Raw genomic sequence first — 14306 nt, forward strand, 5'->3', positions numbered from 1 at the left:
AGGTCAATGTTTTTAATATACTTAAAAAATCTTTTACAATTAAAAATTGTTTTTTTTTATTTATTTGTTCTTATTTTTTTTTTGCAAAAATAATTACTGCCAAGAAAAAGAGAAAATAAAAGAGAAATGTAAGAATGTCAATTATACGCTAATAAAATAAGACAAACATATTTTTTTTATTTTGTAATGTATTTTATGTTGCCATTTCTCTTTTTCTTTCGTATATGATTCTTGATCGAGGGCTAACCAATACGGTTTTGTATGTGCAGAGATATATACGTATTATCCTACGTTCTGGCTGCATTGCCCATGGCAAAGCATAGCGTTCCCTCCCATACACCTTCTTTTTTTTTTTTTTCTTATTCGCTTTACTCGTTTCTGTCCTTCTTTTGGTCTCTCTTATACATGTTGTTCCTTGACCGACCTCTTGTCAACCGTCTCCGAGCTCGCCTCTGCTCCGGGCAACTTTTCTTTCCGGATAAAACTTTGCGGTATATCCCGCTTCCTTTCTCTCTTTTCCCTTGTTTTCTTGCCCTTTCTTTTTCTGACTTACCTTAAAAGTTATGTATATTCATGTGTGTGCGATTGTTTAAGAAATATCTTTTCGAAAGTGGCTTCTATGTCTGTTGTTAATAATTACTAATAGAAAAATTAATTTAAAATTAAATAATTGGTTGAAATGGTTGAAAAATAAACAAAAGTAAGGGTATTATTTTTTTATTTTACTTATGTATGTTTTATACATAGTGCTATAGTTATCCACTTTTTTTTAACTTAAAATACAGAGGTCAAAACGTTACTTCGGTACTTGCAAGTTATGAAGATATTTTTTTTGGAGCAAATAAGTTTTTTTTTTTAATGAAAACTAAATAATATGTACCTTTGTCATAAAAAATTAAACACGGTAAACTTTTTGTTTTACATATTTTGTTACGTTACAATTGAATTAAATTTAATAATTATAATTAAAGCAAGGTTATATTTTAGATAGTTACTAACGCTACAAAAAATAATCTTACATTTTCTAAACCAATATGCAACAAATTTGATCGTTTATGCAGTCAATTGTATTGTGAGATAAGATTTGAGAACAGGAGTCCATGCACTCTCCACCATAGTGATTGCAATGAGTTCTAAATTCATTTTTAACTGCAATAAAATTAATAATGTATTAATTTCAAAATTTTTATTTGTTAAAAATAAATATTTTTCTTATAATAGGTAACAGACATTTTTTACAGACTTTTTCTGTTGTTATTTAATCAAAAGAAATTAATATTTTTAGTATAATTTAATATGTTGTTTTTAAAATTAATTAAAGTACGTTTTTAAATATTATTAAAATATATATGATACTTTAATTTAGAAATAATATTACAAAAATTTCTACTCAAAATTGATATAATAGAACCTTGCTTTTTATTCTTTTGTAATTTATATTTTTTTATAATTAAATTTTAATTTTACAAAGAATTTGCTTATTTAAATATAATAATGCTTTTTAAATTGTAAACTTACCTACGCTGCAACATGATGTACCCTGTTCCTCGCATGAGATATTTCCTTGTACCAATTGTTCACATTTATCAGGTGTAATACAATTCTCTTTCTTACATTCTTCCTTGGCATATACTGAAAACATATACGTAGTGCTGTTAAAACTATTTTTAATTTTTAATTTAAAAGATTTTTGGTATTAAAAAATTTTTTTTGAATAAGTATAAGCTTATTAAAAATACCACGATATCGAAATATTGAGCTAATTACATACGTCGATTTAAAATATAACTTAACAATTTTTAATTTTTAATGTTACATGAAAAATTTTTAATTACCAAAAAAAAATGTTTAATGAAATTAATATGAAAGCACGATTAGCGTAATTTTATATGAAAATTATTAGTATCGCATTTAAATAATAATTTCAAAGTTAAATAGTAATTTTAAGCGTATAAAATTAATGTCACTTCTTTTAAATTTTATACGTGTATAAAAATTTATTACACATATTATATTAGCCTATTATATATTTTTATTTTATATAAAATGATTACTTACCAATGAAAAAGATGGTTGTGAGAGCGACGCATACGAGTGCGTAAGATTTCATTTTTTCGACAAAAAAAGATGCTACGGCAACGTTCGATACTGACAGCTGACGATTCAATGGTCTCACGTTCCCAGGACGCTACCATTATATAAACGCAGACGGTGTTATACGACACACGAACACACGCACACGTTGAGTAAATAGGCACACCCATACACGTTTATCAAGTCCCCTCGTAAGTGCGGTTACTCCGTTATCTGTTTTTAACATTACTTGGCAGATAATGGTTCGAGCCTCCATGATTCATAATCTATTAGATAATCACGTATTTTTAGAATAAAAATGTCCGGGAAAGATTTTAATAATTGCTTATTCGCTTTTTATATTTACTTTGCATGAAGTATATGGTATACGGTACCAGCATCTCAGTTCTTTTGCAATATATTGATAATTCCGCCTGGAGATAACAGACAAAAGAACGTTTAGTCAATTGTGTCATAGGGGAAAGAGTTCATTGTAATGCACAAAAACAGTACTTTCTATGTAATTGGATTTTCTAAAGCACTTTCTCTTTTTTTTTTTTTTAACTTTATTGCTGAATCTTTAGTTTAGTGACGCACACATTAGTCATCTTACCTAATAAAAAATAAATTCGCTTTTATGTAATAATGCAGTTATATTTTGAGATATAAAATTATTTTTAACGCATTAGATAAATATTTTCTGTGATATTAATCCGCGTTAATTGATGGAATAACAATTAACTTATTAGATAACTTTTACCGTAATTGAACTCTCTTAGAAATTTTTTATTGATATATACGGATTGGAAGTTTCTACGAATAGAAATTTAAATTTTACAACTAGTTTACCAAATGAAATAATCAGATAATAAATCTGTCAGTGGGTCTTTTAACAAGTGAGTTAATTGATTATTGAAAAGGTTGATTTGTTATTAAATGCTGTACGAACAGGCATTCTACAAATTATTTTATCATCCATCGAGATTTATATCAACCTTGCTGTTTTTTTTTTTATACAATTAACAGACAATCACAGCGATAAAAAATGATCGATGTAGAAACTTATTTCGTCCTTTAAATTATGAATAATAAGGGATAGGGCGTTTGAACGTTTCAGTTCTTTTTTTTTTCTTTTTTTTTTTTTTTTCGTTGAACTTATTTTCGAACCATATTTCATTATTTAACTCACCAACACAAATAAATAAATATTAATAAGATAAGTACATGTATGTTATTATATAATTTTTTTATCTTTTTTATTAACATTTTCACACTTTATTATCTGTAATACGTTCAAGCGTCCGTAATTTGAAATTCCAACAAATACATGACTTTGTTTAAATTTTTATTAATTCGTTCCAAAGCACGATACTCATTGCTAGGTGTTTTTAGCATTTTTTTTTTCTGTTTATAAATAAATCGGGCAAAGATATGTGTTAATATTACGTTCTTAGGAAGAACATACTTGAATTCTACACTTTTTAGCGTAGTACAGGTTTAACTTAAAGAAGTGATGGAAGTAAGTACTTACTACTGATGGGTTTCGAATGTACAAGTTGTCTAACGATAAGCCGAAATTTTTAGGGCAAAGTAAGACGGTAAATTAAAATTATTTTACGTTTGTATATTTAATTGATTAAACATTTAACTCTTTTCAAATATTATTTGATTTCGCTTTTAGAAATTATTTTTACATTTTAAGCGATTTAAAATAAAAAGGGCATTTATTATTGTTTTTTTCTTTTAATTTTTACGTTGTCAGAATTGTAGAAAAATTAAATTCAATAATTTAAAGTATAAATAAAAAGAAGAGCAACCGTCGTGACACTTACTGCCGTAAAAATTTCCCATTTACCCAGCATTAAAACCTAAAATAGTATGTACAAATGGATAGACTTTATCAGTACTGAGCATAGTAGCGTACATTACATATTATTAATATTAGAATACTGTACACGATAGCACTTTCGTGAGAATTAAAGATTTATGACTAGAAAATAAAATCTTATTAAACGTCCAGACAAAAGTGGCGCGATTATACACTCGAGTTGAAGAGTGAAATTATTGATCTTGATTATCTGAAGAAAACAAACCTAACACTTATACGTCAATTATACATCTCTCCTCGTGCTCGTTTGGCATTCGCTCTGAGATTACGTTTGTTATCGCCATTATTCTTGCCTGAAAAACATATTACGCCTCTGCAGGAGATCATTTCCGATCATCACTGAGTTTTTTTTTCCCCGTGCATGATTTTCCGTTTGTCGAGCTTTTTGTGCTAGGAAGGAGACACGGTATCTAGCGTCTTCAATATACGTATAATGTCTAAAGCTAACGATTGTACATTTCTGGAGAATCTGATTTGTGCGCAAAGCGCACGGCGAATATGAGACAACATAATGTTTTATTCTATTTGGAATATTCCCCACAATGTCGTTCACATTCCATGAGATTCGCCACCCATTCCGTATCACAGTTAATCAAGACTATTTATGCCCCAGGTCGATAGTCCGTTGTTATATTCTTCAGGAACGTGTAAATATCCTTAAAGGTTGGTCGCGATGTTTCATCTCTTCTCCAACATGAGCACATCATCCGATAAACTTCTTCCGGACACATTGTTGGTTTTGGTAGAAATATCTAAAATACGAGCACTTGATATTAAATCGCGAATAAAGAATTTTTTAAACAAATATACATATGATATCACATACAGTTTAATTGTTAAGATATGTAAGGCGTTAAAATTCTAGCAAGCAAAATTTAATAATTAATTGGCGAGCTTAGAAACGATGAATTGTAAAGTAATTATCGTTGATCAGATAAGATGCTTACTTGTAGCTCTGCTCCGTAATACATTTGCTCGGCGTTTTGAATAACTTGATCATTTGACAGGTGTTGAAAAGGCTTTTCTCTAGCTAGACTCATTACTTCCCAGAGTGTCACGGCAAAAGACCATATGCTGCTCGAACATGTATACCTATCCTAAAATTTTAATATTTAAGTATTAGTCGTTGTTACTCATTCGTAATATTTTTAAAACCTATTTTAAATTCTATTAAAAATCAAATTTGCGATTTTGAGGTAATTAATGTTTAATTAATGTTTAATTAATGTTTCATTAATGTTTCATTAATGTTTCATTAATGTGTTCCAGGCGAAGACGGTCTTCACGATTTCCCTCCCCTCACCCCGCGCCTCACCCGCGATCCCCAGCTATCGTCTTCGGGTTAAGCGGCAAAAAAATGCCTGGCCCGTGAAGAGATGGGTGACCCAGCGCCCCGACCAATCACAGCGCTCCGTGGATGGCCTGATTCCGCTACCGGTATGCGCAACCTCTTGCGCAGTCGAGAGAATACGCCGACCACGTGCAGAGCTCCGGTTTTCGCGACGGATATCAAGGCCTCTGCGTGGGTTCTCTCGCGGTTTTCGTCGCGTACCTACGTCTCGCGTTGCTCTGGGGCCCTACGAACCGCAGTGTCCCGCACAGGACACCGCCACCGCCGTTCGTCTCGTTCTACCGTCACGTCTAGCTTTACGTACTTGTGGTCGGGCGATGCGACGAGCATCGAAGCGGTCTCACTCTCTTTACGCGGTTCTCTCTTTTCCTCCGAGGGCCGGAATCTATAACAGCTGTTTCAGTCTAATTGTGGAGCTTCGGGCACGAGCACGATTCGCTAATCGCACCGCAGTTTCGCGAGTTTTCGACCGCGGTAAGAACAGTCTCGCACACGAGTCAGTGTCCACGTCGTCGACCCGGGAACGGACAATCATCTTTCGTGCTCGTGTGTTATTCGAGTCGTCGTTCTGTGCTTCGTTTTGTGTCTCAAGAACGTTGCTTCGGAACGACAAGTTTGCATCGCGAGCGCGGCGCACCGTGCGAGAAGGACAGCGAAGGTCGGCCATATTGCCGTCTCACTCTTTCTACGCGGTTCTCTTTTTTCCTCCGAGAGCCGGAATCTATAACAGCTGTTTCAGTCTAATTGTGGAGCTTCGGGCACGAGCACGATTCGCTAATCGCACCGCAGTTTCGCGAGTTTTCGACCGCGGTAAGAACAGTCTCGCACACGAGTCAGTGTCCACGTCGTGGACCCGGGAACGGACAATCATCTTTCGTGCTCGTGTGTTATTCGAGTCGTCATTCTGTGCTCAGTTTCGTGCCTCAAAACCGTGCCTTGGAACGACAAGATTACGACCCGAGCGCGGCGCACCGAGCGTCCGACGTGATATTAGCCGCGTCGTCCGCGACCAGCGTAAATGATCCGGTTCACTCGCCGTTTCCTTCAGCGGCATTCAGCGAGTTCCGGCGACCGTCATTGTCAGAGTGTGGGCCCCAGCATCTCGCGCGTCTTCTCCGTCGTGGCCGCGGTTCTCAATCCGCTTCAAAGTGATCTTGGAGGAACTTGAAAAAGACAAAGTGCGCGGGGAACATTTCGTGTCGCAGCCCGTCTCGTTCGCTGCTCAGTGCGGATTTTCGGCGACCGCCATTGTCAGAGGGTGGCCCCCAGCACCTCGCGCGTCTTCTCCGTCGCGGCCGCGGTTCTCAATCCGCTTTGAAGTGATCTTGGAGGAACTTAAAAAAGACAAAGTGCGCGGGGAACATTTAGTGTCGCGGCCCGTCCTCGTTCGCTGCTCGGTGCAGGTTTCCGGCGACGTTCATTCCGCCCAGAGACTCTTGGACTTGGTGGACTATTCCGTGGACTATCCCGCGAGTGCGCCGCACGCCGACATCAATATTATACGAACCATCGGTTCGTCGGTCGTACCGGGAGTGCCGCTAATTTTCGGGCGTTTTTTGTACGACTTTCTTTTTTACGGGAGTGCCGAAAAATAACGCGTGACAGTGTTAAGTCATAATCGCGATTGTAAATTCACCCGGGCGCGTTCGCGAGTTTCCTGTGCGCGGAAGGATGACTCGACACGTCCCATCTGAGTGGAGGAGGAGGCCCGGGGGGCATCCTGCACCGGCGGAGCATCTCTTAGGTGAGCATAAAATTCCTTTATAAAATCTCTATTAAATATCAATTTTTACTTTTTTTTTTTTATTAATTTGATTAACGAATATTCATGTCTACAATAATTTTGTTTTTTTTATGTTACAGCCAACGCCAGAATTTTACAACTCCGCTGTAGCACGTGCAGACTGGTGAGTCACATAATTCTTTTTTAATAATTTGTAATCGTTCCTTTGAAATGATAACATGTCGTCGACCACATATTAGGTACTGAATTATAATGACGCACACGATTTAGAACTAATCGAAAAATAGCGCACGCGAAACGTACACAGAGTTTATTTTAGTTATATGTTTAAATCTCATCACTACGTTATAAAAATATTAAATATGAATACTTAAATGACAATTTCGTTTTATATTTTTACAAATTAACTAAAAAATAATTTAAATTAATTATTATAATATGATGTTACATATTTCTATTGATAAAAAAAAAACTGTAGACATTTAAAGAGGAGACAATTGCTTACCAGTAGAATGCTTTCCCACGGTAGCCATCTGATCGGTGCGGGTGGTCTGCCTCCTATATCGCTGTAGTCTTTTTTGTAAAGATCGCTGCACATAGCTATATCGGTCACTTTTACTGTATACGAACGTCCTACTAGACAATTTCTGGCCGCTAAGTCCTTGTGCACCAAATTCTTCGATTCAAGGAATCTCATACCCGATGCTATTTGCGTCCCCATATACAGCAGACAGCTTTGACTAAAATCAATGAAATAGATTTTACACACAAATTATTTATAAAGCAATCTGATAATATCTAAGTTAGTTGTTCGATAAAAGTCATTAAAAAAAAAAAAATTCTTACCTAAGAGCTTTTAAATTGCAATTTGGCCTGAGCGTTCCTGTGAGTGGTACACTATATTGTAGATAATGAGCGAGATCACCGAGTTCCGTGTACTCGATAATCGTCCATGGCACTGGCTCGACAGTGCAGACCCCTAAGATACGTGCCACATTCGGATCGGATAAACACGATAGAAATTGCACTTCTCTCATCTGATCTACCGCGCTGTTAGCTCGGAGATCGCCGGTACACAGGGGTACGCGAGCAACGATTAATTTAGGAGCGTCAGATATGATCTCGTCTAAACCAACAGCTTCGCATATTATAGCCTGAAAATTTTACAAACAGTTATCGTGAATACATAGTGATATTTTTTTTATCTTTTTCGGTCTATGATTAACATTTTATGTTAAGAATTATCTTAATGCTAAGTTAATATTCAGTTTCAAGTTTAAGTTTTGACGACAGACAGGTAGTAAGTAATTACTTTTATCAATTCGTGATAAGACTGAATATTCAAGAGATACAAATAAAAATATATTGGCAATGTTGCTTAAACATGTTAGTAAAATTGTATAATATTGTCGAAAAGAAAAGTAAATACACATTAGGATTGTAGAGTACATACATGTTCAGATAAATATGTAAATTATATTGCGTCACCGCCCGCAGCTGCTATTAAGTGCAAATGAAGCAATTCACACATATCAAGCTGCGGGTAAGTTTATCGGTGTGTTTAAATGCGTAATTAATGAAGACCACATTTTTCCACACTTTTCTATTAATCTTCAATATTTAAATCGTTGACATTTTCTTTTTTTATTATGACGCGATAACGTGTAAAAAAAAACACCTTTTTTTAAATTTGAGCATTGAAAATTTTCTATTGTTTCAAAAAAAAAATTTTTTTTTACGGTAATTTAAATTGAAAACTGTTTATACGTTTTTATAAGGAATATAGTGTACCTCTCCTATAATTCTCGAGCCAAGCTTTTCTGTCGTTCGCAGGCACTGACGTGGTATATTAGTTGGCTCTATTTCCTTGCATTTGTATGGTTTATTCATGCTCGGTGCGATATTCCAACTTACGACAGGTGCTGGGATCTAAAATTGAGACAGATTTTTTAATCCATTTTTTTTTATTATTGCAATATTTTTTTTGTTTGCCTATCGACAATAAATTCGCGCAACAAAATGAAAGAATCAACATAAATTGCACTTTCATGTCGAAAAATTAAAAAGGTTTGAAGCAGCCAGGCGAGTTCACCGCTAATTTCCAATTTCGTGATGTAATTTACTTTTCCTTTGCTTTCGCGCGGCGCAATCAGTCAAATGCACCGTTAAATTGTAGGCGCACGACACAACTAATGTGTACCTTGTGCTTCTCCTTTGGCGCTGTATGCCAGCGTTTCGAATGAACCTGATCGACGTCCCTTTGGTGATTGGGCGTAACCGCGATATTGAGTTTCCTAGTTGGACTGCTATAACTTTGAAGGGTTCTGTAATGTTGAGAGTGACGAGCCGGTGAATTAGTCGGTGACGAGGAACAGCTGGATGGTCCGATTGTAGATTCCGGTCTTGCGTCTAGTCGTACATTTTCTTCCGAAACTTCAATGTTCTTGAAATCCTTTGGAGACTCTGGAAAATAGTACCGTCCTATCATTCTCTGCTTTTTTTTTTTCTGGTTGTTTTTAATTTTAAATTTATAAAAAAAAATAAATAAAAATAATTTTAGTTTTAAATAAAAAGTACGACATTCTCATTCGCGATTAGTATACTAACGTTGATGCTTACTCACCGGAATTAGCTACAATTGCGTAAGTCGATTTATATTGAGGACTGACGAGCGGTGAATTAAACTGTTCCATCGTAAGTGACTCGTGCATACTAACGTCTTCCGGAATGTCAGGTGAAACATGGTTGGCAGTCTCCGCTGCCAACATCCCACCGGGTGTTAGGTTTAAAAGAAGACCCTGTAAATCGTAAAGCTTTTAGTCTAGTTTTTTTTATCTCAATTATTTATTTTTAAAGATCATATAGGTAGATAAATTAATACATAATTAGTTTTATATTTATTTATATACCTTCATATTTATGGCGAAGCCGAATGGATTTTTTAACACCGTCGGAGAGCTCTGTAGTTTTTGACGTCGATTCAAAAATAAAATAATAAAAAAGACCAATAAGAGCAGCAATATAATAGCGGTGAGAACTCCTATGAGTACCTCCAGATATTCTTGGCCGTCTCCTGGTGCTGTAACTATACAAATTTATAGGAATATACGGAATTTAAAAGGTTACGTTATTAACATTTTAGTGCTATATCGATTAATCTTACAAGACTTTTTTTCCAACATATTTTATCTATTTATAAATTTATTTTTCTCGAAGTTAACAGCAAAATATTCATTTTATTATTTTATAAAAGAAGCTAAAAATTTTCTTTCTCTGTCAACGTTATTAATATATATGTGTATGTGTATCGTAAAAACTATTTATCCTTTGTCGTGCCAAATGCCCCGAAGCTACGACAGAACGACTGACGTTTTTTTTACAATAGAAATAAATAATTCGAAAGTACTCGTGCGATAATAAAAGATTGCGTAGCTATTTTCCTTCGTTTAAAGAATAGGCCAATGCTGATTATTTAAAAAAATTATAGTAAATAATTATTAAAACATTAATTTTGAATTTAATTCGAGAAAGAGTCGTTGTTCGAGTGCCGATATAGACGAGAAAATCTGGATTTTAAATGACATTTCCTCTTAGTTGTACAATGTATAGAAAAAGAAAATTGCCTCAAGAGGAGCGCAGAAACGCTTTTAATTCCCACTTTTATGCTCACGCGTACTTTCTTCGTTCGTGCTCCCTTTTTTCTCGTTTCTTGCTCCTTTCGCGGTCCTATCTTTTGTTTTTCACAGAACAACGAATAACGGTATTAAGAGATAAAACTGAGTGCCGCGAATCCGGCATTATCCACATGTATTGCGTTTGAGTTTGTTATTATCATCCATCATTGTTTTTTTACAATTTTTGGTTCCGGTTTTGCAACGTGATGCATTGTTTGCTTACATATCTACGGCCCATTATATTTTTTCGATCGAGCAACGGCAGACAGCTTATCGTTGCTTACCATTGCTTTATTTGCAACCGCGCATCGAAACGTATTTAGCGGATTTCATATCGCCCACATTGGATGATAGGATTTTCGAACGTTATTTTGGTGCGGTGCTATTGCATTCGAATCGATTATCTTTGTCCCGTTTTTATATTTTTTATCTTGCTTAATTTCACGTTCTTTCATTTATTTTGTTTAACTCATTCACGTATGAATAGATCGTCATTTTAAAGAGACATAGTTTTAGAGACTTGTTTCAGAGTTTTTTTTCAATCTATCAAAAGGAGGCAAAAGATAAAAATATATGCTCTTTGATATCTGTCTTACGTATTTTTTTTTTTATTACAAAAGTATCCAGGGTTTTTTAAATACTCCACTTTTTATTTTATAAGAATGTTAACGTCATAATATTTGTTTCAATATTCATGCATTGTTAATGCCTATGAAATAAACCGAGTGATATTTTAAGCGCGACGATAAACAAAATAAATTTCTTCATTTTAAATAATTGTAAGATCATAATTTCATAATATAAGTACGTCTATCTATATTTTCTCTTATTTCTTCAAATTATATTTATATTCAAATTATAATTACATTCGCCTCTTTATTTGAAGCTGGCTAGAGAAAATATCTTGTAATCAAAGAGGCTGAAGAATAAAGTTGGGCATTTGCACAGTCTATCAGAGATATGTAATTACGGAATCGACTGCTCTCTGTCTGGTTCTTTCTCACGTACCCTTATTTCGTTCGTTCTTTTATGACTCCAATCCTCTCTCTCTTCCGCTCTATCGAATCAAACATTGACTAATCCGCATAATCGATCGCGCGAATATCGAAGCTTGAATTATGAAAGCGCTGCGCTTTCTTTAGTTCTCCCATTCGCGAGGTATGTAAAAAAATTGCCTGCAAGAACTATATTAGGTACAGTACCACGAACCGCCGCGTTCCTTTTGAATTCAGACTACCGTAAAGCGAACGCTCGGTTTACATGTTGTTTTTAGTTACTCTGTTTTTTACCATTTGTCGCCCTTCTCTCGCGTCGTGCCGTCTTTTTTAGCGCGCGTGCTGCATTTGCGCGGTCGGGCGATTTCGCGGCTGCTTTATTTGAGGGCCCGTTCGCGTTTCCTTTATTTATAATAAAACCCCAGGAAAGTGCTCAGTCTATTTTTTTCGACGCAGGAGGGAGGAGGGGTGGGATAGGATTTGCAAGCGGCAGGGGTATATCAGAGAACTGTAATTATGCCGCAGTGGAGTATTCTTTCCAACATTCTCCCGCGTCCTCATTTATCTACCGCACTTCCTGTTATCTGTATCTTCCTCACCCCCGCCTCCGGGGTATAAGTTTTTACCATTTTTTATTCTCATTTCTCGTCCTCTTTTCGTAATGTAATTTACCCCTTCGTATTCATGCGCGCTTTTCTATCTATTCGAGCGACAAATTATGTTCTTATTTATTTTTTTTATCGCGTCGGCCGCTCGCTTGCAGCTTTTGTCATTCGTTTTAGAACGTATAGCGCGTGGAGGGAAATTGACCTAGTGTAATTATTTGTTGTTGATATTGGAAAAAAAAAAAATAAAACTCTGGCTTAAATTAAAGCAAGGTGTGTGCAGAAACATGTGTTGTTTCCGCACTAAAAATAACTTTAATATATCGCAACAGAATTAGTGCCGCCTATACAAATTAATCTTGCTGCCAATATTCTTTACTTCCATTTAGTTTTCTTTGCGCCGCGGCTTTTAATTTTTCATCCGGATAAGCAATTCCTTTGACTATACTCAATGATTTAAGTGGAAAATACACATTTTTAATTTGTTTTGCGGCCTGGAAAATGCAGCGTAGGATTTGTTGTTGGCACAAACTATGAGATATACGTAATTATGTCAGAGTCGACCTTACTTTTCTTTTCCTGCTTTCTTTTCTTCTTTCTTCAAATGCGCTACCTCTTAACCCGACTAATTGTTTACGTTACGAGGAAGTTGCTACGTGAATTATAAAGTGCAACCGCATCTCTTTCTCTGCTATGTCGGACAATGACTTTTCCTAATCGCGTCTTCTTCTTGGCAAAGAATAACGGTCCCATTTCGCTAACAAAGTTAGATGAATAAATGTCGCGTATTTTCAAAGCAAACTGAATACGCATATTATAAAATTTGAAGATTGCTTGATTATAAATATATTATTGTCTCAACAAATACAAATTTAAATTAACAGTAGAAGAAATATTATAATTAAAATAAGAATATTATTCTAGAGAATATAAGAAATTACTAATTTAAAGTGACAAAGTTATAAAATCAAATTCTCTACGGTACATGTTTAATTACGCTAATAAGATGTTATTAAATAATTTAATTTTTTGAATGAGTGAAAATTTATCTCCTGATTTATAGTTTTTCGCTAATTAAGATTGAAATTTTCGAATATAATTAAATTGAAAGAAATAATGTATAATATAATATTAGCAATAAAAGTAGAAATATTAAAACGAAGAGGAAAAATGAATAATCAAGAAATCTTGTAATCACTCGTATTATAATAGTGCACTCAATAATTAGAAATTGATTTTAAATCAATCAGCTGGCTTAAACTTTGAATTAAGTGACATCTAAAAATTAGAGTTCGTGCGCAAGCTTTATTGCGTAATTACGTGAACGACCGGTGCGCAAATAAAACGTGAATTATTAAATGTATAAAGTACTCTCGCGTTGCATGAATTTAAAGTCGTCCCATTTATAAGTATGTAGGACGAAAAATAAAATATTTCTCGTAGTCGATAGTTAATTAGAACGAGATTGATACGAATTAAATGCCACTCTCGGCGAGTTACTTACTCGTTTGTAAGTTGAGATCCACTTCGGGGTTGACTGGAATCTCTCGGTTGCTAAACTCGGACGCCGCTTCTTCCGTAGTGTTTTCGTAGGGATTTGCTGAAAGCGGAAAATAGCTGTAACTAACGCGCATCTGCATAGAAATTTTCTAAGATTTATGAAGGAGATACTTTGGAACGTATCAACTATAAAAATGACAAACGTTATTATAATATTTATTTTTAATTTGGATATTGGCTTAAATATTACAGTTATGTCTCGTTAAATGAAAAGATCTTACGCAAATAAAAGTTTTTCGCATTTCTGCCGCTTTATTAAAAATGAGGAATATTAAAAATTTTATGCCGGCTATTACTGAATGTGATTGAATCCGAGGAATATTTTATATTTCGTGCACACGTTCGTATATAAAGACTTAAATGAAATAACCACACGCATTCGATATCGTTAACTCAAACGGTCGCTAATGAGATAA

General features: G+C 34.8%; 3 protein-coding genes across 5 annotated transcripts in view; 1 reads left to right on the forward strand and 2 right to left on the reverse strand.

The window, feature by feature from the left end:
* Window positions 1–701: 701 nt before the first annotated feature.
* Window positions 702–2605, reverse strand: LOC139106066 (uncharacterized). The gene is made up of 3 exons (XM_070662546.1): window positions 2059–2605; window positions 1519–1632; window positions 702–1149 (listed from the first exon to the last, which is right to left on the reverse strand). Exons 1-3 carry the CDS (start codon window positions 2108–2110, stop codon window positions 1025–1027), a joined length of 291 nt encoding a protein of 96 aa, XP_070518647.1. The 5' UTR covers window positions 2111–2605; the 3' UTR covers window positions 702–1024.
* A 585-nt stretch (window positions 2606–3190) lies between these two features.
* The window catches only part of LOC139106064 (discoidin domain-containing receptor 2), a 71459-nt gene continuing 60343 nt past the window's right edge, over window positions 3191–14306 (reverse strand). The window contains exons 9-17 of one of the 2 annotated variants that reach the window (XM_070662544.1): window positions 13835–13930; window positions 9966–10135; window positions 9680–9854; window positions 9257–9519; window positions 8848–8985; window positions 7903–8210; window positions 7562–7796; window positions 4909–5058; window positions 3191–4713 (exon numbers count right to left, since the gene is read on the reverse strand). In XM_070662544.1, coding sequence (XP_070518645.1) covers window positions 4564–4713; window positions 4909–5058; window positions 7562–7796; window positions 7903–8210; window positions 8848–8985; window positions 9257–9519; window positions 9680–9854; window positions 9966–10135; window positions 13835–13930 — 1685 coding nt within the window. In that variant the 3' untranslated portion in view covers window positions 3191–4563. Of the gene's footprint in view, window positions 4714–4908; window positions 5059–7561; window positions 7797–7902; window positions 8211–8847; window positions 8986–9256; window positions 9520–9679; window positions 9855–9965; window positions 10142–13834; window positions 13931–14306 lie in introns of both variants that reach the window. The other variant, XM_070662543.1, reaches the window with a different exon arrangement.
* The window catches only part of LOC139106065 (uncharacterized), a 206116-nt gene continuing 198250 nt past the window's right edge, over window positions 6441–14306 (forward strand). The window contains exons 1-2 of one of the 2 annotated variants that reach the window (XM_070662545.1): window positions 6441–7056; window positions 7176–7219. The gene's annotated coding sequence lies outside the window, so the exon portion shown is untranslated. The remainder of the gene's footprint in view (window positions 7057–7175; window positions 7220–14306) is intronic. The other variant, XR_011546292.1, reaches the window with a different exon arrangement.

Source organism: Cardiocondyla obscurior, linkage group LG10, assembly GCF_019399895.1.
Source record: "Cardiocondyla obscurior isolate alpha-2009 linkage group LG10, Cobs3.1, whole genome shotgun sequence".
Taxonomy (NCBI): Eukaryota; Metazoa; Arthropoda; class Insecta; order Hymenoptera; family Formicidae; genus Cardiocondyla; species Cardiocondyla obscurior.

Bases quoted from the DNA above. Each gene is read 5' to 3' on its own strand.
- LOC139106066 (XM_070662546.1), bottom strand. From the start codon at position 2,110: ATGAAATCTTACGCACTCGTATGCGTCGCTCTCACAACCATCTTTTTC. The intron at 1,633-2,058 runs GTAAGTAATCAT...ATATGTTTTCAG, and splicing joins CACAACCATCTTTTTCATTG to TATATGCCAAGGAAGAATGT. The intron at 1,150-1,518 runs GTAAGTTTACAA...ATTTTATTGCAG, and splicing joins TACATCATGTTGCAGCGTAG to TTAAAAATGAATTTAGAACT.